Source organism: Lynx rufus, unplaced genomic scaffold (assembly GCF_022079265.1).
Source record: "Lynx rufus isolate CCGP_SWC_20201006 ecotype Redwood Valley unplaced genomic scaffold, mLynRuf1.p SCAF_26, whole genome shotgun sequence".
NCBI lineage: Eukaryota > Metazoa > Chordata > Mammalia > Carnivora > Felidae > Lynx > Lynx rufus.
Genome location: NW_025814841.1, coordinates 12,299,117 through 12,324,127, shown reverse-complemented (window position 1 = coordinate 12,324,127; position 25,011 = coordinate 12,299,117). Strand labels below are relative to the sequence as shown.

Sequence of the window (25,011 nt, the reverse complement as noted above, 5' to 3'; positions counted from 1 at the left end):
ATCTTTGTGTGGGGAAAAAAAACCCAACCAGGAATAGCTGACTAAAGATATTGTAATTGGGGAGACCTAGCTCTACTTCTAAAATCCTCAAAGGAATTCTAAAATATGGGCATCTGAGGTCCTTTCCGGACATTGGGAGTCATTTGGTCCACGATGCATAGTAAAAATGAGGATAGCATCCATGATGGTTTTCCCCAAATTGTGCCCATTCCTAGGCTGAGAAGCCATGAGAATTCAGTCCCAATATTGTGTTCAGTCTCCCTAGGGAGCCCACAAAGCACTCCAGGGACAGAAGCCTGGACAACTGGCCATTGGGGCCTTAGCCCATGTTCCAACAAGTAGAAGGAGAGCCCAGGGGTTAAGGAAGGCTAGGATGATTCCAGACACTGAAAATGAAGGTGCTTCAAACCTGCAGAAAGAGAAAACTATTTTTTGTCCTCCCACAGACTGAATTTTGCTCCTACCCCCTTCCACTGATTTTTCCTCCCTGGCCATCCCTAAGTCTCTGAATTCTGCCCATCCTGTTCAACGCATACATCAAACTTTCCATTCTTTGAGCAGTTGAGCAGCTAACTCTTTTCTGTGTCCTAGACATAGATCTTGGCTCCTCAATCATATTCTAAGCTAAGACACTCATCCATCCAAAACTGGAGCACCTACTATATGCCAGGCATCATGCCCAGTGCTGGGACACAGTGGTGAACAAGGTCTCTGCCCTAAAGATGCAGACTAATAAAGAACACAATTATACACTATGAAAAGTGTGAGGGAGGAAATTAGCAGGTGTTATGATAGAAAATAATAGGCAGGACATCTCAAGGAGGCAACCTGGACACCGAGACCTAAAACAAGAGCAAAGGTGAGCCACACAAAAAGGGAAGAGGTTAGAGGACATTCCAGACAGAGGCACTGTAAAGGAACAGAAGTGGAAGGACTTTGGGCTCCTCAGGGAAATGCAGATGGCCAGCGTGACTAAAGCGAGCAAGGCGGGAGGAAGCAATTGCTGAGGCTGGAGGTGAGAAGGGCTGCAGCTGGACCCCAACGTTACATTTATATTCATTCAACTTTGGTGCCCAGTCCATGCCTCCCTTCAGTGATCCCCTTAATGCCCAGCACAGACCTTTGCTCAGGGTAAACTTTCAGCAAATACTAGACAGCTGAAATGATTGAGAGGCTCCGGTCTTGCACCACCCCCACCCCCAGCACCCCCCCACCCATCATTCATTATCTGACCAACTTCAGAGTCAGGACTCGGGACAGCCGCTCCTCAATCCTTGTGTTTGATCACGTCCAGCCCTCATCCATGCTTTTCCCAGGAAATGGGGAGCTCAGTGGATGAGAATGACTTTGGTGAGCACATCTCATCGCTGATCAGCTTTCTTTTTCTTTCAGCTTTATTGAGGTGTAATTGACAAATAAAATGGTAAGATAGTTAAAGTGTACAATGTGATGATTTGATATAAGTATGCATTATGAAGGGATTCCCCCATCAAGTTAATTAGCACATCCATCACCTCATGGATTTACCTATTTACTTATTTATTTAGTGAGAATATTTCAGTTCTTCTCTCTTAGCAAATTTCAATTATACCATATAGCGTTATCAAACCAATTTGCTTCTCAGAGGTGGTCCAGCAGTGCAATGAAAGTCTGAGACTTGGGAGCCAGGTTTCTGGAGATTCTTACCCTGGTTCATTCTCCTCCAAGCTGTGCACTGTGGGGTAAATCAGTCCACCTCCTGAGCCTCAGATTCCTTTCCTGTAAAATGGGACTATTAAGAGTGCTTTCGCCTAGGGTTTCCGTGAGGATTAAAATGTATGATGCATGAAAAGCCCTTCACACAGAGCCTGGCACATCATGAGCTCTTAATCAACGATTCGCTATTGGTGTTTTATTATTAGCATTAGCATTATCAACCATGGCCCTTAAAATACCCCAAATTTCCAATTCCACCCTTCCCTTTTCTATTTGGAGAAACCCTGGGACGCAGCTGGATGCCTCTTCCCCTGTGATGGCTTCTTAGACACCGCGGGGGGGAAAAGCACTGACTCACTCCTCTCTCGGCCACTGCAGTGATCCGTGTGCTCTGCTTCGGTGACATTTGATACTCACCGCGGTGCGTGGCAATGGTCTGTCTCCCCTGTGTGACTGTGGAGTCCGTGAGAACAAAGGCAGTGACTTTGTGCAATAACTGTCGAATCAAGGTTCACATTTTTTCACATTTTAACATCTCTGAACTCGAGGATGCATCTTACGAACAATGGCATGGTGCAGTCAACTGACAGTTCTCTTTTCTTTCTTAGCATCATATGAAATAATAACGTGTCTTACAACAGATGGCATCTTACCTTAGATAAATATGATAGCTCTGGGGACCGGCTTCAGAGACACTGCTGGGGTCTCCTATTTGGTACGTGACCTTGAGTGAGTTACATACTTAACCTCTCTCTACTGCGGTTTCTGATCTGTGCACTAGACATAACAATTGTATCTCCCTCAGCCAGTAGTTGTAAGGCGTCACTGACTTAATATATTGTAAGGCATTTAGGATAGTGCCTGGCACACTTTAACGTTGTAGAATTATTGGCTACTGTTCTTTGTGTTCCTGGTGGCTAGGGTGGTAACTGGCCAGACTGGGGGCTTAATAAATACGTGACAAATAAGTAAAAGAGCAAAAGAACTCACTAACCTTGACAGCCATAGGAGAAGAGGCTCCGCTCTTCCTCTGAAGGCTCCTGCACCCAGCTGCTTGCTCCCACCTCCGCCTCCGGGATCACACCCCCAGTCAGCCACCCAGACAATAGGGGTTCCAAGGACAGGTGGTTTCAGTCCAATATGGGCTCCGACAGACAGACAATCTTTGCTCCGGGGCCCAACATCAACCCCACCCAGACTCTCAGAGCTGGACCACACAGAGGCCTGAGATTCTTCCTATCCATCTTCCTTCCTTCCTTCTCTTCTTCAACAGCTATCGAACTTCTATGTGGTGTGGGGGAACCCCCCCCCCACCGCCTTCTCCTGTTCCTCCCCTAAATCCCTCACAGACCTTTCCTCCCCTCAGTCTCTTCCTTGCCTAATTCCACCTTGGCCTCTGCTTCTCAGAGGGCCCCTCCTGAAGGACACAGTAATGCCTACCTGGACCCAAGCAGTGCTTCTGCGTCTCCTGCCTCGTCAAGCGTAATGCTGCCAGAGGAGAAGCAGCAGAGATAAGAGGATGTGGAACAGCCCAGGAAGAGCTCAAACCCACTGAAAACCCAGTGCCATTGGGCACGACCATGTCAGGATTTCAGCAAGCATGCACAAAGCCATATTTGCTTACTGAGGAAAACCCCTTCTCCCTTGGAGGCCCCAGAAAGGCTGTCTGAAACCCCGCTGTAAAAGGCAAAACTAAGCGGGGAACCTGAGCCACGGTCTCTCCCCTCCTGCCCTGTGGTGGACCTGGAAACCTTGAGAACATTTCCTCGGTTCTTTGTGCCCTCCGCCAACCAGACCATGCCTCACTTGGGTTGTGTCTGAGCAGAGCCGCCAGAAATTCTGTCATTGGGATCTTTTCTTGGCCAGGAGCCAAAAAAGCCCCGTTTTATACTCTGTTACCAAGAATAGATTCTGTTTCCTCCCAATCCTGTGCTTAATTCAAGAGTAGCTAAAAATGCTAGGTCAACACACATGCTATTTTTATTCCCACCTCCCATGTGCACACCCTTCTCCGCTTCGAAACGGTAGCCTTTCAAATCCTGGAGTTACACATCAGCCCAGTTGTTGCCATGGAAAAAATGAAAATGATGCTTTCTCTTAATCAGATGGGCACTTGTTTCTATGGCCTGCCCCTTCCTCACCTGGCCTTCCTGTCTCACTGCCTCTCTCAGGACAAGGACCACATGAAAAAAGGAGGCTTTGGTTTCTGTCCAGAGAAACCAATGACTACTGGAGACAACTCATAGAGGCCTCAAGATTGGCTTATGCTTTTGCCACCACCATTACCAGACCTGAATTCCAGGACAGCCCTTTACCCGTGAGAAGTATCTACCATCTCAGGAGGCCTCCCTGCCGGAAAGGCCCAGATAGCTTACAAATGACTAACACATAACACGTACTCAGGAAATCATTTTGAAATGCCAAATGGATTCTGTACCATGTTAGTATGTAAAAATGGAAAACCAATAAAATGGAAGGTAACTGTATTTTTAAAAAAATGTTGTGTTTTGCATGGTTTTGCATGCATGATATTTCTTTAAATAGCCAACTCTCTTTGCACCTGGGTGGCTCAGTTGGTTTAAGCATCCGACTTCGGCTCAGGTCATGATCTCATGGTTTGTGAGTTCGAGCCCTGCATCGGGCTCTGTACTGATGGCTCAGAGCCTGGAGCCTGCTTTGGATTCTGTATGTCCCCCCCCCCCCCGCCCCTCCCCTGCCTGTGCTCTCTCTCTCTCTTACACCCTCTCTCAAAAATAAACAAAAGCATTTCATAAATAAATAAATAGCCAACTCTCCAAGCACAGACACGGGAGGGTGACTTTACACGGATGCACATTTTCAGAGTAATTTTTGAGAGACTTATCTATGGTGAAAAGCTAGGCATCGACGCTCCCTCTCCAGCTGCAAAGGCTTCTTTCTTCTCAGCTTCTAGGTTGGAGTTCACAGGCTCCCAGGCGGTGGCAAAGTGACTTGAGCCTGGACGCACCAGGCTGCTCTTAGTTGAAGGATCTCTGTGGACCAAGGAATGGCTCTCCTGCCAGCACCCACCCCACCCCAACCCCCCTTCCCTGAGCTCTGGGTCAGGGACATGTTTGCACCTGGAAGGGGTCTGGGCAGGGCTGGTTAGGATTAAAGGTGCCCAGAAATTTGAGAGGACTGGGGAGCCAAGGTTCTGAAGAAGCATGTTGATTCAGACCCTAAAAAGGATCACATTCCACCCCACCTAGGTGCTGACTATGCCCTCCAGGGATCGTCTGGAGGAAGAGTTCTCAGTTGGGGATACACATTAGATTCATGCCGGAGAGATTTTGTTTTTAATGCTAAAGGCACGGTCCTCTGCCCAGAGATGCTAATTCATTTGGAGATGAGGCCCTGGGAATGAGTGTTTTTGAAAAACTCCCCCAGGTGATTTGAACATGCAGCCACCGAGAACCCCTGTAGTAAATAGCTGGTCACCCACCACCTGACCACACTTCTTGGGCCTCAGTCAGAATGAGACAGGCTTTTGTGAAGAGAAATTTAGGAGCAATGACAGCATGTGTGGTGTCTGGGGAACAAACAAATCCATTGTATGGACATCTTCACATGTGTGTAAAATGTATATTTAAGTGTATACAATGTGTGTGATACATATGGATGCAGGCAAAACCAAAAATAGCCTTAGTCTTGAGAGAGTTTCCTCATGAGACAACTTTTAGGTTTTGAATTCTATTTTTTTTTCCTGCTACTATTTTAAAACATTGATATTATGGACAAACATGGTAGGATTCCATTTATATGAGGTACAAAGAATAATCAAATTCGGAGACAGAAAGTTAGAATAGTGGTTCTCAGAGGCTTGGGGAAGGAAGGGGATGGGGAATTACTGTTTAATGGGTAGAATTTCATTTGGGAAGATGAAAGTGTTCTAGAGATGGATGTTGGTGATGGTTGCACAACCATATGTATTCACTTAATGCAAATGAATTGTATACCTAAAAGTAGTTAAACTGAGGTGCCTGGGTGGCTCAGTCGGTTAAATGTCTGGCTCTTGATTTTGGCTCAGGTCATGATCTCATTGTTCACGAGTTCGAGCCCTGCATTGGACTCTGTGCTTATAGCACACCCTGCTTGGGATTGTCTTTCTCTCTCTCTGAAAATAAATTTTAAAAACTAGATAAACTGATTTTTTCAGTTGAGTTACAAGATGTTGTATCATTTTGGATAACTTTTAAGGTTCCAAGTTTAACAAGCTCCCATGATGCATATAGCATTGCACCGAATCTTGGAAATAAATCAGTTCCTTCTTCCCTTAGATACTTCAGGGGTAATCTCCGCTTCCTGCCTGTGGGTTCTTTAGACTAGGGACCAATACCCAGAGATCTCCACTCTAAATGTATTGCTCCCCAGAAGCCTTTGAGACTTTCAACAGAGCTGCTCACAAAAGTTGTCACCTATTCCTCCCACCTCCACCACCGAGACCCTCATCTCACAGCTATTCGTAACCATCCAGAAATTCTCAGGGGCTTTTTAATTCATAGGCCTCACGAACCATCACAGCCGGCTCTGAGGACGTTTGAATGGAGCATCAGGGTTTGTATGTAGGGAAAGAAGGGCGGTAAAGTGGGACTTCAGATGTCTTTGAGCATAGGGTAAGTGAACACAAAGAACGAATTAGTTCCAAGTTTGTCAAATGAATGGCACTTAAATGACAATAGCATAAGTGGCCAAAATGAATCAGCTCTTTCATTTATGCATACTTCAAAAAACTATGGAGGAGCCACGATGAGCCAAGACTTGTCATAGTGGCATTGCAAGGACTCCGAGAAGTCCCCGACCAGTTGCAAAGATTAAATGGGCTCTAATTGTAGAACATGAGAAGGGCCATAAGCAAGGTTCAAAGACCACTCTTTTTCTTGCAAGGGCCAGAAATACATCAAGGCTTAAGTTAAAAAGGATGTACTGGCTCACAGGATAGAAAAGTCCAAGGCAAGTTTGCTTTCAAACAAAGCTGGATGCTCGTCCTCAACATCTTTTGAATTTCTCCTCTTACCTCTTAACTCGCTATAGTCTTTGTTCAGGGACAAGCTCACTGTAGTGGTGATCAGAATGCTCTAAGCTAACTTCCTACACGATTAGCAAATTCCACTTGAAGAGAGCTATTTTCTAAGAGTGCCAACTAGAATTTTAGAAGTCTTAGTGAGATAAAGTACCTATCTCTAAAACTGGAAGGATGAGGAAACACAGGGGGTTGGCTCTACCCAAACTACATAGATGAGGTGAGGGGTGGAGGAAATGTTTCCCAGTGGAAATAGAGCTACCCTAACCAGAAGAGGGGATGGAACCTGGCCGAACAATTCTTCTCACCACACTGTGGAAGTTTAGATGAGGTAATAGGCCTGATCTCCTGGAGGAAATCAGAGAAGGCTTCTCAAAGGGACCAGTATTTAAATCGATCTTAAAGACCTTAAAAATGGGTAGGATCTGGTCATGGAAGGAAGAAAAGGTTGAAAGAAAGAGCCCACCATGGTAAACAAACAAACAAACAAACAGAACAGCAAGAAAAGTATGAATACTAATCAATGATTTTAGATGAGAAGATTCTGTGTGATCAGTCTATTATTAGGTGGGACAAGTTGGTCCAGAGAGAACAACACTGAATTGAGGTAGGTTAGATCCCTGAACCCAATTCAGAAAACTGCCTTGGACGGTTTTGGTCTTTCAACAATGATAATAGGATTTCTTGAAAATGAGCAGGGCAAGAAATGATGTAATTTTATGTGACCTAAATGTCACATCATAGTCACTCTTGATCAAAACACACAATATACCTATAGAAGTTGCTGAGGAAGACTATTCTTTAGGTTGGGGTATAATTTGTGAAGTAAATTTTCTTTTGGCATTCTTGGGATTTTTGTTTTGCCTTCTAATGTACAGTGAGACAAGGGAGAACTTTACCCATTACAAGACTTTCAATGAGCCTCATGTAAAAAAACAGGTAAGAGTTTGAAGTACAAGATACTAAATAAGAAAGCAAAATGAGGTCTTAGGGTTTGGATATTTTCTTTTGTTTTACTTTTTTGCCCATAAAAAATATAATAGAAGTCCACAAAAAGGATTATTTAGGAAAAACAGAACTCCATGGCCTGCTTCAGCTGCCATTCTAAGAGCACCTTTTCAAATACAAGTTCTCTTCTAAAAAATTCTTGGAAATTCTGAGAGGTTTTGTAATATTGAATGCTTTCAAGGCTCAAAGCCTGAGCAAGACAATAGCATCAGACCTAAAAATGCTTCCAAATGTCTAAGGTTCTCTTATTTAAAATTTTAAAATCCCAACTATATCTGTCTTGAACCCAATCCACGGTCCTGAAAGCAGTGAATTTTTATTTCATTGGACACTCCTCCTTACGGACCCACTCTACATGGGAGGCAGTTCTGATAAACCGTAAGTAACCATGGCTCTCCAGGTGTTCCCTCAACAAATGCAAAGAACCGGCAAGTAGAGCCAAAGAGCTCAAGAAACAAAACCATAGCCAACATTTATTCTTGGTTTTTGTCACTACGTCTTTCGTGCGTTCATATTTTCTTTTACCGTTAAATATACAGTAACCAAAACTATTAATATACACATAAAGAAAACACGTGCAGCACGTAAGCATGGTAGGTAGTAAGTCTAGTCAGTGGTTGGTTTCTGCACCAAGACTGATGAAAGGGGCCTGTGTGGCTTGTGCCATTCCCAAGTGGAAGAACCTCAAACAAAGAGCACTATGAGCCACGGTGAGCCAAAGAAGGCTACTAACACAAGAGAGTGTCTGTTCACACCAAGGGACGGCACTCCTATTTTATTTTTTTCCTGAGATTTCCCTTTGTCCTGGTCTCCAACAAAGGTCTTAAAATTGGTACAATACCAAATGAGACATGAGGGAGGAGACATAGGATAGAAGTGGAGAAAGTATGAGTGGAATCCAGGAAGTTCTGTGGTGGAGGACTGATAAATCTCGATAAGGAGAAAGTGAACAGAAGAGTTCATCAGTCCATCTTTCCCTAAAGGGAAAAAACACATACATTTTTGGCTTTGGATAAATAGCGAAGGCTTTTGCAGAGGGGAAAGTGTCATGGGAAAATGGAAAATGTCTCTAATGTCTATAGCACATGAAATATCAAAGAGTAATAAAATATTAAAGGGCAAGAGGGTATATCTGTAAAAAATTACAGAGCACATGTTGGACAAAAAGTAAAATTATGAGATTAAATGGTTGTGTTACTGAAATAGCACTTGGTACATAAACTCAAACATTCCTGCTCAAATTCAGTTTCTCAGAGGTTGGGCTTCGGATGCCTGAGCACTTTCGACAGTATCTTTGCCTTCATTCTTCTTTATTCGGATAAACACAACTGCTAAAATTATACCTAAAAGAGAAAATTCAAGGTCAAAGAGGTGGAATCTTAAAATGTACTATCACATTGTTTATGAAGTAATACCCTGGTAGGAAAAAGTGACTCATGTAACTTCATTTCTTTTTGTGGGTCAACAAAGTTTCGTTGTCCTGGTGAATAAGGGATTCTAGGCATTGGCTTTCTTGGGTTCATAAGCTTATCATTTATCTTGTTCGGTAAGTACGTATCAACTCCCAAAGCATATCTCTGCTGGTGGCTATTGCTGGGTCTTTACCAAGAAATATAGGACCTAATGTATGTGGATGACTAAGTGCATGAGCATCTGGCAGACTTCCTGAACTTTGGACGTACTCAGTGAACGTTGATTCCAGTCCTTCATCCTCTTCTCTAGAGGAAATAGTTCAGTGAGAACAACCAGAAAGCTGTTCTCTGACCTGTTCACCTACCTAAAGCTCGGGTGTGTCCACACCAGTTATCACATTTTCTTTGGTGCCTTCCTCATAGCTCCAGCTTGAGTAGACTCCCTAATCTTTCTGGTTTCTCCTATCTCTGAACACCTACAAAATTACATTGTGCGTTTTAGCAGTAAATGTGTACTATAAACCAGAAACCAATATGGAAAAGGGGAGTTGTTTTAAGGAAATTAACCTGCAGTAAATTTATAGGAGGAATCGTGGCAGAAAAGACTGGATACTCAGAGACCCATTAAGAATATTTCACTAATTCCAGGGTATCTGGGTGGCTCACTCGGTTAAGCATCTGGTCATACTCAGGTCATGATCTCATGATTCGCGGTTTCAAGCCCTGCATCGAGCTGTCAGTGCAGAGCCTGCTTTAGATTCCCTGTCCCCCTCTCTCTCTGCCCCTCCCCTGCTTTTGCTCCCTCTATCAAAAAGAAAAAAATAAACATAAAAAAAAAAAGAATCTTGCACTAATTCAAACCCTACTTTGAAAAAAGTAAGGGCATGAAACTGTAAGATCCTATTACTTCTATCTCCAGATATCCCCAGACTTACCCAGTCTAACTTGTGGCAAAATTATGGCTTTACATGGTCATCTGAGAAACTGCTATTTGGTGCATAAACTCAAAAAATCCTTTCAAGATGGGAGGGAGGATAGAATAAGAAAAGGCATAGAGGTAGAAGGAAGCTTAAGTGAGTGAAAACTCAAAAGTCTAGCTCAATTATTATGAAAGGGTATGCACCAACCTGTGATCGGGGGAAAAGATGATCCCCATGCATATGTTAGGATGAGTAATGACTATGTCACAAAGGCCCTTCCATGTCATGATAATGAGGAATCTGGATGGAATGGTATAAGGAAATGAGGTCCCTTTTAGAGCTGCGAATCAGAGTCTAATGTGGTAGACTGGATAGCAGCAGAAAAGACCAAATGCTAAGAGAACGAGTAAGAATTCTTAGAATAATCCCAGCCTTCCTTTTCAAAGAGAAAGGATGTGAAATGGTATAAACCCCTTCAGTCAAGTGGATATGACTTGGTGAAGTATCTATTTCTACTATTTAACTTATGGTGAGGACAACAATTGAAAGAGGACCTCTTTGAGCACTGAGCGTTTCACAAAAAAAGAAGACAGCTAGAAGTGGGGACCCTGCTGTTTAGCCTGGCCAGGGCCAAAGCAGAATAAGGCCCATGATAAGCTCGACTTGTTCTGGGATAACAAAGAATTAGTCTACCATCACGAAAATACTCAAAGGGAAGTTCTGCAACATTTTGGGTATGTAAGCGTCTCCACCGGAAGGCTAATTCTACCTGTTCCAACAACGGTAGACTGGCCTGTAAGCTCTGTGAGGGTAGGATCCATGTATATCTTGCCCATCACCTACCCCCCACATCAAGCACCGTGCCTGCCACATAGCAGGGGCACAGCTACTGCATCTCTCTCTCCTGTATCACAAAAGTTTGGACACTAGGCACAAAACATAACAATTTATGCTTTAAAGCCTCTTGCGTGATATTTCCCAACTAACCAATGATAGGTAATGGGTGGTATTAAGGCAGCAGATCTCAACTAGGAGAGTCTGATGGTTTGCTGGTAATGCATATTCCTGGCTGTTTGCCTAGAACGTCAGTAAGCAGCCAGCAGACCAGCCCCGAAGACAGACCCTGAGGTGAAGGTTTCTAAGGCCCAGAACAGGAATCCTTGAATCTGAGAAATTATACTCACCAATAACCAAAAATGTGGTCAGGAGTATACCAACTGCCATGCCCACAGTGGGCATCCCAGGCTGGTGACCTGCTGGCTGAAAACAATGTCCTTCCACACACGTGCAGAAAGTAACTACAACGCAAAACAGTATTTGGTAAAATATATTTTCAAGCAAAAAGTTTGCAAAATCCTATATCAAAGACAGGAATTCTCTCAAACTACCCATGGTGACAGACATTATCCCAAGTTGCCTGTGGCAAAGTACCCACCTGGTAAAGAGACTACCCCTTCCAGCGGTGGCCGGCCACCATCACTGATGCGGATTGGGACACTGTAAAGTCCCTCTTCAAAGTTCGTGTGCTTGGTAGAAAGTTTGGCATGAGTTCCTGTCAGAATAGGGGGAAAAAATGAATGACATAAAAACACAACCTCATACCCATGTATCAACAGGAATAAAGCTCACCTTTGCAATATAATACTAAGGTTGGCCAGGAAATTATTCGATATAAGTATGAGTTAAATTACCCAAAGTATCACCACTCAACATTGCCTTCCATAACATCAAACAGGATGCCAAAGCACCCTTTAATTTCTCAATTTATGATTGCTCTGTAGAATAAATACTACTAACTATCATAGCTCTGTAGCTATGTTTTATAACATTAGACTGAATGAAACACTGAATTAGAAAAAGAAAAAATATTTGAAGACGTAACTGCTAAATGATTTTCCAAATTAGGTAAAAACTCTAAGTCCTCAGATCCAAGATTAGTAAATCCCAGGAAAAAGAAAAACAAAGTGACACTAAGGCACATAATAATCAAATTGCTTAAAACTAGTGAGAAAGATCATCCTGTGCGTGTGTGTGTGTGTGTGTGTGTGTGTGAAAAAGAAAATCTTAAAAACATCCAGAGGAAAAAGGATAAATTACATTTAAGGGAACAAAGAAGAAACAGTGCAATCCAAGACACCGGGGGGAAAAACATCCTCAAAGTACTGAGAGACAGGAGTCTCAATAAATTTAAAAGTATTTTAGCCAATTGTCCCCTGGTTGCTAAGCAATTAAGTTAGAAATCCATAATCAAAGATGTGGGAAATCCCCATATATTTGGGAACTATATAACACACTTCTAAGTAAGCCATGGGTCACAGAAGAAATCTAAAGGGAAATTAGGAAGTATCTGGAATGGAATGAAAATGGAAACACAACACGTCAAACTTTGTGGGCTACAGCTAACATGACACTAAGACATAAAATCATTGCACCAAATGCCCACAATAACAAAGAAAAACTTTCCAAATTAATTGCCTCAGCTTCCACCTTAATAAAAATAAAACAAGAAGAACAAATTAAATTCAACATAAGAAGAATAAAGGAAATAATAAAAATCTGAGCATTGAAATACAAAACAAAAATGCAGGAAAAAAATCTATGAAATCAAAAGCTGGTTCTTTGAGACTATCAGTAAAATTAATGACCTCTAGCCAGATTGATCAGGAAAAAAAAAGAGACAACTTTCCAATATCAGAATGAGGTGACGATATCACTACAGAGTCTGTAGATTTTAGGAGAATAATAAAACCATATGACAAATAACTTTGTGCCAATAAATTAGACAAATCAAATGAAACAGACAAATTATTTAAAAGATGCAAACTAATAAGTTCAACCAAGAAAAAATCTGTAATTTAAATAGCCCTGTATCTATTAATGAAATTGAATTTTTTAAGCTTATTTATTTTGAGGGAGAGAGAGCACGAGCAGGGAAGCGGCAGAGAGAGAGGAAGAGAGAGAGAGAATCCCAAGCAGGCTCCATGCTATCAGCTCTCAACCCAACGTGGGGCTCGATCTCAGGAACCATGAGATCATGACCTGAGCCGAAATCAAGAGTTGGTCACTTAACTGAGCCACTCAGGTGCCCCAAGAAGTTGAATTTTTACTTAAAACTTTTTATAAAGACAACTCTGGGTCCAAATGGCTTCATAGTAGATTCTACCAAACATTAAGAGAGAAATAAAAAACAATTTTACACAAACTCTTCCAGATAATTGAAGAAGTAGAATATTTCATAACTCATTCGATGAAGCAGCATTACTCTGACATCAAAACCTGACAAAGACATTACAAGGAAAGAAAGATACAGACCAATATCCCTCATGAATACAGATGGAGAAATCCTTAAAATTTTTGCAAATCAAATCCAGCAATACATAAAAATGCTAATATTTCACCACCAAGTAAGCATTATACCAGGAAGAGATTGGTTTAAGATCTAGAAGTTGATTCCAAAAGTTGATTGACACAATTCACCAAATCAATAGACCAAAAAAATCAACCATACAATCATCTCAATAGATGCAAAAGAAGTACATGAAAATGTTAGCGTCCATTCCTAGTTAAAAAAAAAAAACAAAAACAAAAATCAAAACAAAACAAAAAACCTCTGTGCAAGTTAGGAACAGAAGATAAACTCCTTGATCTGATACAAAAAAACCATAGCAAACTTTATGCTTAATGGTCAAAGCCTAAGTGCTTTCTCCCAAGATCAGTTTATTTCTACTCTCACTACTTTGATTCAACATTCTGATGGTTTTAGCCAGTAATAAAAAAATAAAGAAATAAAAGTCATCTGGTTTGGAAAGGAAATTAAAATGCTATTATTTGCAGACAATATGATTGTCCATGTAGAAAATCTTTGGAGGGGCGCCTGGGTGGCTCAGTCAGTTAAGCTCAACTTCAACTCAGGTCATGATCTCATGGTGAGTGAGTTTGAGCCCTGTGTCGGGCTCTGCGCTGACAGCTCAGAGCCTGGAGCCTGCTTTGGATTCTGTGTCTCCCTGTCTCTCGGCCCCTCCCCTGCTCATGCTCTGTCTCTCTCTGTCTCTCAATAATAAATAAATGTTAAAAAAAAAAAACTTAAAAAAAAAAGACACTTACAAAATGCAAACACAAGTCATAACCCATGAGAAAATATTTGCAAACATATATCTGACAAAGAACTGATACCTCGATTATAGAAAGAATGCTAGAAGTCAACAATAGAAGGCCAACAGCCAAATTTTTCAAATGGGCACAAAATTTGACCAGCCCCTCCACCTGTGAAGATATATGGGTGGCAAATAAACACATGAAAAGATGCTCAACACCATTAGTCTTTAGGGAAACTTACATTAAAACCATAACGAAATGCTACTGCATTCCCACTAAAATGGCTACAATTAAAAAAACCAAGCAGAGCAAGTATTGGGAGGAATGTTGAGCAACCAGAACCCTCATAGACTGCTGCGGATGTAGAACGTTACAAACTGGAAAGCCATTTGCCATTTTCTGAAAACTTTAACCATACAGCTACCATATGACCCAGCCATTCCACTTCTAGGTATTTAACCAAGAAAAATGAAAGCATATGCTCCTACAGAATTCTTGGTCACAATGCTCATAGCAGCTTTATTTGTAACAGCAAAGACTGGAAGCAAACCAAGTGACAGTCAAGAAGTGAATGGCTAACAAACTGTGAGAGCGTCTTACCATGGAATGCTACTCCATAATCGAAAGGAATGAGTATTGATACACAGAACGACATGGAGAAATTCCAGAATAAGTAAGCTAAGGCAAAAACAGCCAGCCAAAAAGAGCACATACTGTATTATTTTATTTAGATAAAATTCTTGAAAATGCAAACTAATCTATAGTGATGAAAAGCAGAGCAGCCATTCCCAGGGATGGGGGGTGGAGGACTGGCAGGGTGGGGGTGGGGTGGGAAATGAGGACTGCACCTAGAGCTAGAGCATGAAAAATCTTGGGGGGTGGTGAAAATATTCTTATCCTTATTGTGATGAGGGCTTCATGGGCTCTACATTTATCAATTTCTATAAAATTGTGCACTTTAAATATGTGCCATTTATTGTGTGACAATTATTTTTCCATGAAGGTGTTTTTAAAAACCATTATGAAATCTGTCCCTCGGTGGCCATTGGAAATTTTGCAAATGCTGTTCAGATTGTCCAACTGCCCCTATACACTAAGGGGGATGCTGTATGTTAATCTCTCCTCCCTCCGAAGCCCAGGGCTTTCTTCCCCCTGGAGAGCTCCCCTCTACAGGTTCTCAAAGCATGAGCTTCCTCCCTGCAGCATGGGGGAAAACTCTGTGTTGAGTGCCACCGCAAGCACACCAAGGAAAATAAAACCTAATTTTATCATCCGTCAGTGTTTTGTTCAACTCACCGTTGACTCTCGAAACTTCCCAGTCATTTCGTGAGCTTTCACTGACGAGGGAATATGAAAAGTGTGGACTCGGAAATGACCGCTGATCATCATCAGTGACCTCAAAAATGAGAGTCCCCTCTTGGTGGAGGGGATGGCACAGAAACAAGCCCGTGTACTCCTTGGCTAGCCGAGGGGGGTTGTCGTTGACATCCAAGAGGGTCAGGTGGAAACTGGCTATGGAGCTCTGGGAGGAGCCGCCTAAGGAAGTAAGGGATTGAAATGTGATATCAGCTTTCTCATTTTCCTCATAATGTGACAAGATACCTTCTTTTCTTTAAAATAAATAAAATACACACACACACACACACACACACACACACACTCTTAAAGCAGTTGGGTATGCTGAAGTAGTAGAAAGATAACAAGCTTTTAGAATCAGACCCGCTTTTGTTTCCTGGTTAAAAAGTCTTAGTGATGATAATAATAACTAAGATTTACACACTAATATTTTATACGTATTACTTCAAAACAACTCCGATGTGCATTTACTGATGACAAGACTGAGGTTCAGAGAAGTCGTGTGACTTGCTCAAGGTCACACAGCAGTAGAGAGGCTTCCATCCCAGGAAGTCTGACTCTAGAGCCCACAACCGCTCCTCAGCACTGACTCGGGCATGTTTGTGGGTTTCTACACCCGTTTCTTCAGCTGTACAACATGTGACTTTGTGAGGATCCCATGTGTCGTTTTTGTTGAAAACAGTAAAGGGCTGCGCGAATGTGATTTTCTGTGGTGTAGTGGTGAAAGATTTAGACCCTGTAGCCTTAATGGTTGGTAGCTGTGTGATGGTGGGCAAGTTACTTAACTTCTCAGTGCCTTGATTCCCTCGTCCATAAAATATGGCCAATAATAGTACTTACCCAAAGTGTTGTATGAGGATTAGGTTGTCACACTGAGTGCTTGAAACAAGGATGCCAGGACAACATAAACACTGACTCTCCTCATTCTCCCTGACATCAATCACAGATACCATTTCCACAATTTCTGACCCCATCCCGTTTCAATTCCAGTGAACCCTGTCTTCCTGCTTTGCTTTTCAACTGTCTTCTAGGGCCCTGACCACATTTAACCAAAGGGGGGAAAGACACTGTGCTCTTGAGGTCGTTTCAGGCATCATTTCAGAGCCAACAAGGGGTGCAGAGCATTGAATCCCGATTTTAATTTGTGAAACTTCTAAAATGTGAGAGGCCCCTAGGACACATCCAAAGTCAAGCGTTAATCCCCATGGTATGTTGTAGCGGAATGCGTGGCACAAAGGCTCAGCCAGAAACTTCCTGATTACTCGGGAGCTTTTAAATCAAGAGTTAAAGGTATACAATGTGATAATGGAATGTGCATCTGTGGAAACAAGCAAGGGAGAAAGACCGTCCCCCCCCCCGCCCCGCCCCCACTTCAGCAAGGCCCGTCTGCTTGCACACAATCGTTCCAAATTTGGCACACACTTCGGCATTTCTACCCTCATTGGCTTAATCTGACTGTGGTGCTTTTGTTTTTCTTAATCTTTTCACAGGCAGGGGCCATTTTTATGATTTCCATCCACTGGAATGTTCCCCATTCCACCTCCCAACCCTGGGCCTCACATTTTGAGAGTTTATTTATTTATATATATATTTTTGGTCTAAAACTGTATTTATTTAGTCCCAATTTGTTCAATTCTCATTTTCTGGTAAACCAGGCAGATATATTTACTATTTAATTAGAGGCTTCAACCAGCATAAGAACAACAGAATTTCTACTCTAAGTTAGAAAACTCCATTTAAATGCAAAGAAGCCTCATGTTTTAATCACCAGCCTTATCACTGGTAAGCATGCTATTCCTGTGGATTTATGTTGATTTTAATTTTTTAAATTCCCTGGAACTCTACGTTCAAAGTCAGTGGGGATATATAGCACCACAACGGGATCCAACGGCATGCAAAGATTCTGCAGGATGATTCAAACATCCTGGGCTCATCTGTATACGTCTTTTCTTTCTTTCTTTTTTTTTTTTAATTTTTTTTCAACATTTTTCATTTATTTTTTGGGACAGAGAGAGACAGAGCATGAACGGGAGAGGGGCAGAGAGAGAGGGAGACACAGAATCGGAAACAGGCTCCAGGCTCCGAGCCATCAGCCCAGAGCCTGACGCGGGGCTCGAACTCACGGACCGCGAGATCGTGACCTGGCTGAAGTCGGACGCTTAACCGACTGCGCCACCCAGGCGCCCCTGTATACGTCTTTTCTTTCAAATGGTCACCTGATTTCATCAGAACAGAGATACCCAGGGCCAGCCAAACCTAGTGAATCAGAATCTCCAGGGGTGAACTCCTCCTACCTTATTGAACAGGCTCCCAGGTGATTCTGGCACATATCCAAGTTGACAACATGGCATAAAACACTTTCTGTCTCAGGGGTACCTGGGTGGTGCAGTCGGTTAAGCGTCCGACCCTTCCTCTCCATTCAGATCACGCTCTCACAGTTTGTGAGTTTGAGCCCCGCATCGGGTTCTGCACCGATGGCACTGAGCCTGCTTGGAATTCTGTCTCTCCTTCTCTCTGCCCCTCCCCTGCTTGTGCTCTCTCTCTCTTTCTCAAAATAAGTAAATAAACTTAAAAAAAAAATTTTTTTTTTAAATATTTTCTGTTTCAGAAAGGATCAGACCTGAACCACTGCAATCGCAGGCTGAAAGAGCAAGTTATGGTCTAGGTCAGCAGAGCAGTGGTTTGGCCCTGCTCTCGAGAGAAACCCACAAGCACTTTGGAGGAAGGGGAGGGAGTTCAGCGGGGACACAGACACCTGCGCAGAAGCTGTAGTCCCTCCAGGAACAAGAGCGAGTGGCAGCAGCTCTCTTCCTCACTAGCCAGCCTGCAGGTGCACCCCTGCCTGAAAGAGCCCAGTTCAGGGGCACCCGTGGGCCGCACCTTGCACAGAACCAGGAAGGTGTGGGCCCTTCACTCCACTTTTGCACCCTTATCAACCTTCCACTCTAAGATAGGCTGACAATTTGACCCAGTTAAGTTTCCCACCCGTGCCATCTTCCCTCCCATGTCTATTAACGTACCACCTAATAATTTGCTCCTTTTTTCTTTCTCACCTACTTCGGTCGCCATCACTTGCACCCGATACAGACTTTCAGCTTCCCTGTCCAGAGGAGCCGTGGTAAAGATCTCGCCAGTGACAGGGTCAATTTTAAGCCAGCCTCTTGTGTTGTCTCTCAGAGAATAACTTCATAGAGTAAAAAGAGCAAAAGAAAACCCACATTAGTCTGTGTGAAAATGTGAAGAGAGTCTATGGATTATTATGCCTTATCCCTTGCATATCACTTATAACATATTTAAAGGATAATTAATTAATATTATTAATGCTTTATTTGTATCTCATCTATCTTCAAAAGGAGGATGTCCTCATCCTTACGGATTTGTAGTTATACTTGTTTTATTAGAAAAGGTATAGTCACAAATTCTGGAGGAAAGAAGTTAAACTTTTCTGCAAATCAAAGGTTTCTAATTAAGACAGCCTGGAAACATCTTTAAAAAATTTTTTTAATGTTTATTTATTTTTGAGAGAGACAGAGTGTGAGCGGGGGAGGGGCAGAGAGAGAGGGAGACACAGAATCCGAAGCAGGCTCCAGGCTCTGAGTTGTCAGCACAGAGCCCAACTCGGGACTCAACCCCACAAATGGTGAGATCATGACCTGAGCCGAAGCCAGATGCTTAACCAACCGAGCCACCCAGGTGCCCCCTGGAAACATCTTTTAAAACTGATTAGCAAACCACTCCCTCTAAGAAAACTTGAACACCCAGGGGCGGAGATGCCAGGGAATGGGTGGATACTCGGGCTGCTGGTGGCACAGTGAATTGTTCCTTCTACAAACATCTACTGAGTGCTTAGCAAACATCAGGCTGTAGAACAAGAGAGGAGATTATCAAAAAACAAACAAACAAAAAAAACAAACAAAAAAAAAAAACCAAAAAAACAGGCTCTTAGGCCAATGGAGGAGACAGACACAGAAATAGATAATTCCAATAAAATGTGGTAAATACAATGAGAGGGGCCCTGTGGCACCCCAGAGAAGCTTTTCTGAAGCAGGAGATGTTAACTAAGGCAAGAAACAGGATGCTTCAGGCAGAAGCGATTGCATGAGCTAATGCAAAGAGACCAAGGAATAGCCTGGTGGTGTGAGAGGGTCAGACATCCCAGCTGTGTTGGGATAAAAACGGGAAGCAGTGGATGGCAAAAGATGAAACCAGGGAAGTAGAAAGAGCCAGATAATGGGAAGCAATGGGCAGCCGTGGAACGCTGTTAAGCAGGAAGGCGATCTAGTCATATTTGTGTTTTCAATGGAACTTGTTGTTAGGTGTGTGAGAGATGAATCTGAGACAAGACTAGAACCACAGGAAAACCGATTAGTGTTGCCTTTTGAGAGGCAACACAACATAGCCATAAGGATGTCCATATCTTTAGGCCAAAAAATACCACCTCTGGAAATTTTCCCCCAAATAAAAAACAATTTAATCAAGGTTAAAAAAGAATTCCATTCATGCATATATTCAAAATATTTTATATAATAAAAAAATACTGGAAACAACCTATATGCCCAGAAGCAAGAGAATGATTAAAAAGCCAGGGTGTATTAGTTCATCAAATTAATTTTTTTTTTTATAATATTAGTATGTTCTATATGCCAAGCACTGTTAGGCTGCATGTACAGCTGATGAAGAAGAAATCCTATGTACTTGGGATTTCATTCTGAGTAAGATGGGAACTCTTTGGAAGGTGTTCAGTGAAGTCCTTTGAGCTGATCCACTTTTTAAAAGGACCACTGTGATTGTGGCAGGTGGACGCAGGGTGGGCTTGAGAAGTGGGCAGGGATGGACCCAGGAAAGAGAGGATGGTGGTCTGGACCATGGTGGACATGGTGAGAAGCACTTGTATTCTGGATATAGTTCAAGGAAAGGATCTCTAATTTTTGCTGGTGGGTCGGATTAGGACCCAATGGGTGCTGATGGATTATAAATTTTGGGGGCCGAGAGAAAAAGAATCCACTCAGGCCAAAAACTTTGGAGCCATCCTTAATTCTAAACTGACCTATTACTAGCCTCAGAAATATTGATTATTCCTCGTTCTTGAAATGCCTTTTTTCATTTGTCTTCTTACAGGACACTCCCCTTCTCGGTCTTCTTCCTCATCTTCCTGATCTCAATTTAATAGCATGTATATCTTTTCCTTGATCCAAGAAATGTTCTTAAATGACTTTGTTTTCCCTACTCATAAACTCAAATTTTTTTTCACTTATCTTTGACTAATAATCTTTATAGCATTCTCATGAAGAAGGCAGAAGTATTTGTTAAACAATAAATGGCCGTAAATTACAAATATTTTGTGCCCCATCATAATTTGTGGCTCTGATGTATATATTAGTACCTACACTAAACCACACAGTACAGCCCCCACTCTTCTTTCTTTCTTATGTTTGCCTTTAAAAAAAAAATGTTTACTTATTTTTGAGAGAGAGAAACAGAGCACAAGCAGGGGAGGGGAAGAGACAGAAAGAGACACAGAATCCAAAGCAGGCTCCAGGCTCTGAGCTGTCAGCACAGAGCACAGTCCCGTGAGATCATGACCTGACCTGAAGTCAGACGCTTAACCAACTGAGCCATCCAGGCGCCCCTTATGTTTGTTTTTATGGAACCAGAGAAGGATGTAGAGAGTGAAATTGTAGATGGGAACTTTATTCCTTGATAGACAATCAGAAAAAGGTCTTAGAAGTGATCCCAAGTACCTAAATGACAGCTCACTGGGAGGCAAGACTCCCCTCAAATGTTTCAAGAAATTTAAGGAATTTAAGGTCATTCATAACCACATGCAATGGTTTAAGGCATGCTAAAGTATTTGTCATGCCGCAGAAGCAAAAGATTTGGGCTCAAATCCTATCTATGTGCTTGTTAACTATACAATCTTAAAGAAGTTATAAATATTGATACAGATATGGATACACACACACACATATATATATCTTGGGCAAATTATCATTGTTCACTTCTAAGGCAAATCTGTGTAAGTCCTGTCGCACTGGGAAAAAATGACTAAGAATGGAAAGATTTACATCTTTTTTTTCTAACCGCCTCAGCCTGGGCACTGACCTCTCCAGAGGTAGGCTCTGGAATGAGTCTTGTCACCCCAGAACTATTGTCCAGAGATCCAAGAAATGTAGGCACTCTGCATCCAGAAGATTCCCTTATATCAGGTGGCTGAGTCTGTCCAACCGGGCTTTTGCTTCATTCTCTCTGTCTAGAGCTTCAGTCCATTTTAGGGACTGGACTAGAACTCTCTCCCAAACCCTGGCCCCCGTGGCTGGTACAGACACAGAGTCTGGCTTTGGGTCACCCAATTTCTGGACCCCATCTGCTGAACTCACCAGCTCTCAGCCACAACTTGCAGTTAGTGGGCTGGGATGGAAGCTGACATGCTTCCCACTTGCCTGGGCCTGGATTCTCACTGATGCCCAGAGGGTACTGGATGACTGTTGGGACCAAGATTGAGCTCACCATGGACCCTAGGATAGAGCGTCAGATCACTGGCTCCTTTCTTAGGGGAGAGCCCTGGAGTCAGGCCAGCCTCTCTGCCCCTCCCAGCCCTTCTTCTTCCCCACTGGCCATGGTCACAGCACAGCTAGGCCTGCCCAGCGTTGCTCTCCTCTACCTTATGTCCAGATTTTCCGGATCCTTGGCAGTCACGTTGCCCACTTTAGTGCCTACAGCCACATCTTCCCTGACTTTTGCTTGGTATATGCGCTGGGAAAATTGGGGTGCTTCATTCACATCTGTCACAATAAGCTTGAACTTCGCAGAAGAGCTGGTGTTATAATTTACACCAGACACCAGAGGCTCAGGATTCTCCGCTTGGAACACAATGTTGTGAACGGCTACTGTTTCAAAATCAAGAGGCTGTGTAGGGGGAAAAAAAGAGGAAAAATTAATTTGGAGGACGATTAGCTCTCTTAAAAGATTCGGTCCCAAAAGTCCTTTAAAAACTTTCTTACAGAGCAGCAGTTCCCAATTTGGTGTCAGCAAAAACCTACTTCTCAGAATGATAACAGAACCATAAAAAAGACTTTGCTAAAGGACTTATCAGAGCTTTTAATATGCTATATGCATTCTGACTCTCCTAAAAGAGGAAATCAATATAGCATTCTTCAAATTTATTTAACCCTGGGATACTCCATTCGTTCAGCAGAAATTTATTAATTCTATCAAGAAAATTCCCAGAAGACAGATGGGGAAAGGGTCATATTGAGATGTTCACATTGTATGGAGAATGATTTCCCAGAGACCTCGGGATCCAAACCCCAAGATAAAGGACTTAACCTCATAGAGGGTGGCAGAGGTTAGCAGAGAAAATCAAAAGATAGAGGATCCACTCTTGTTCCAGACCATCCTGGACAGAGCCAGGAATCAAGAATCAAGAAACTAATTTGAGTGTAATAAGAGGAAGCACATAACAGAGCTACCCAAGACAAGGAGTTGCTTCAAAAACCAGTAAATTCCCAACTCTGGTAGCTTTCAAGAATAGGGTTAAACAAGATATAATAGGCTAGCCTAGAAACTTACATATCATTTAAGTGACTGGTTCTGTGTGACTTCTAAGGTCTCTCTCAAGGCACAGAGTCCATGATTCTGGGGGTGGGGGAGGAATCCTAACTTTAAAGGCCTGCTGAAGAGTGATAGCCCCTAAAGTTGGGCTTCTCATCTGGGATTAAAAGGCTTCTAGGAAGCTGTGAAGCCCTAGAAACCAAAATTGAAATATTTATATTTGTGTACATGTGAATTTTTTTCCAGGGAGAGGATACAGTCACAGTCTCAGTGGCACCCAGGACCTCAAAAACAAAGGAACCAAAGCAAAGCCCAAAAGGTACATTATGGATTGTGGAAACCACACTGTTTTGTTCACTCTCCCAGGCCTGTAGGACCCAGGACCTCTGGTGAGTTGTCAGTCTTTTAACTTTGGTTTATGTCAGTTGCTCATCAGTTAAACAGAAATGGTAATATCCATTCAGGAAGAGACAAACTCATCGCTTCTTGGCCTTTTGGCTAAGATCAAGGAAGAGAAAAACTCATGGAGGATTTGACACACCATTGCATTAGCTTGGCCTGCCCTTCCCTAACATCCGAAAAAGTTCTCTCCCTCAGTCAGGACTTGGCTCAATGTCATTGTTGTCCTCTCCACATCAGCTTTCCCAATCCCCACCAGCTATCCCCAGATGGACGGGCTCCACATCCTCTGTAGTCTCACAGTACCTGACTCAGGAATCTCATTGTTTGGTTATCTATTTTAGATCTTTACTGAGCATAAGCTCTCTGAGAGGAGGAATTGTGTTATATTCATCTCTGTTTCTCCACTCTTCCTTGGCATGCAGTATCCATTGTGTTATCAGTCAAGAAATATAAAGATGAGAAGGACTTGGTCCTTCTTGGGCTCTTGAGAGCCCCAGTGGAAAAGAGATTCTGGGGAAAATTCCCCCTCTTCAGAAACCCCTCTCCTCCATGCACACACAAACACACACAACATCACAACACAATTTCTAGTTCAATAGAAAGGATGATAGATTGTTCATATGAAGAGAAAGGATTATGTCTGAAGACTCAAGGTCATTTGAGATAGAAAATAAGAAGCAATTGACAGGATATAACATACAGGATATAAAATTTTGTAAGCTAGACAAGATGTAAAAGAGAGGATGTTTACAGAGATAAGCACCCCCTATCTGCAGGCCATGGCCCCATAATGATTTTTTGATCGCCTCCAAGTGATCTGATAGAGCTCCCCACCTGAGGGTGGGGTGCAAGCTAGAGCTTCTGACTCCCAGGGACCCACTCCTTATCTCAGGGGATGAAGACAGGGGCATCAAACAGAGAAATCCTGGCAGATAGAACAGCCCCAGAGCAAGCCTACAATGTGGACAAAGGATGTACTCTGTTCCTTGCTGGTCCAGCCAAGTCCAAGCTCATGCAGGCAGCTCAGCTCTCCATGTGCTCAGACAGAGGAGGGGCATCCTATCCTCTCACCAAATGGGTCCTACATGGCCTCCCTGGATTTCCCACCCCATCACTGCCGCCCCCAGTGGTGGGGGATAAAAACATGAGACACCATGTCTGCAAATGGGAAGAAGCCTGTGTTATCCCGACAGAACATGTGAGACTGAGAGTAGAAAAAGATGAGAGGGGAGACTGTGTGTCCAGCTAAAGAGCTGGAACTTTATCCTTGAGGAGCAAAGAGAAGCATTACACACAAGACTGACAAGGTCAGATTTGTGTTTTAGGAAAATAACTGCAGAAGCAGCCATGTGAGGGTACCCACACCCAACAGGGAGACCGGTAACGAGAGGATGTCAGTGCTCCTTAAACACTTACTGAATGGGGCGCCTGGGTGGCTCAGTGGGTTAAGCGGCCGACTTCGGCCCAGGTCATGATCTTGCGGTCCGTGAGTTCGAGCCCCGCGTCGGGCTCTGTGCTAACAGCTCAGAGCCTG

At 42.9% G+C, this 25,011-nt stretch overlaps 1 protein-coding gene across 1 annotated transcript in view; it reads right to left on the bottom strand.

Annotated features, from left to right (window-relative positions):
* Nucleotides 1–8,902: 8,902 nt before the first annotated feature.
* CDH17 (cadherin 17) overlaps nt 8,903–25,011 on the bottom strand; it is a 62,352-nt gene continuing 46,243 nt past the window's right edge. Inside the window, exons 12-17 of the mRNA XM_047089023.1 lie at nt 22,186–22,430; nt 18,578–18,708; nt 15,465–15,704; nt 11,509–11,625; nt 11,258–11,371; nt 8,903–9,084 (exon numbers count right to left, since the gene is read on the bottom strand). Coding sequence (XP_046944979.1) covers nt 8,984–9,084; nt 11,258–11,371; nt 11,509–11,625; nt 15,465–15,704; nt 18,578–18,708; nt 22,186–22,430 — 948 coding nt within the window. The 3' untranslated portion in view covers nt 8,903–8,983. The remainder of the gene's footprint in view (nt 9,085–11,257; nt 11,372–11,508; nt 11,626–15,464; nt 15,705–18,577; nt 18,709–22,185; nt 22,431–25,011) is intronic.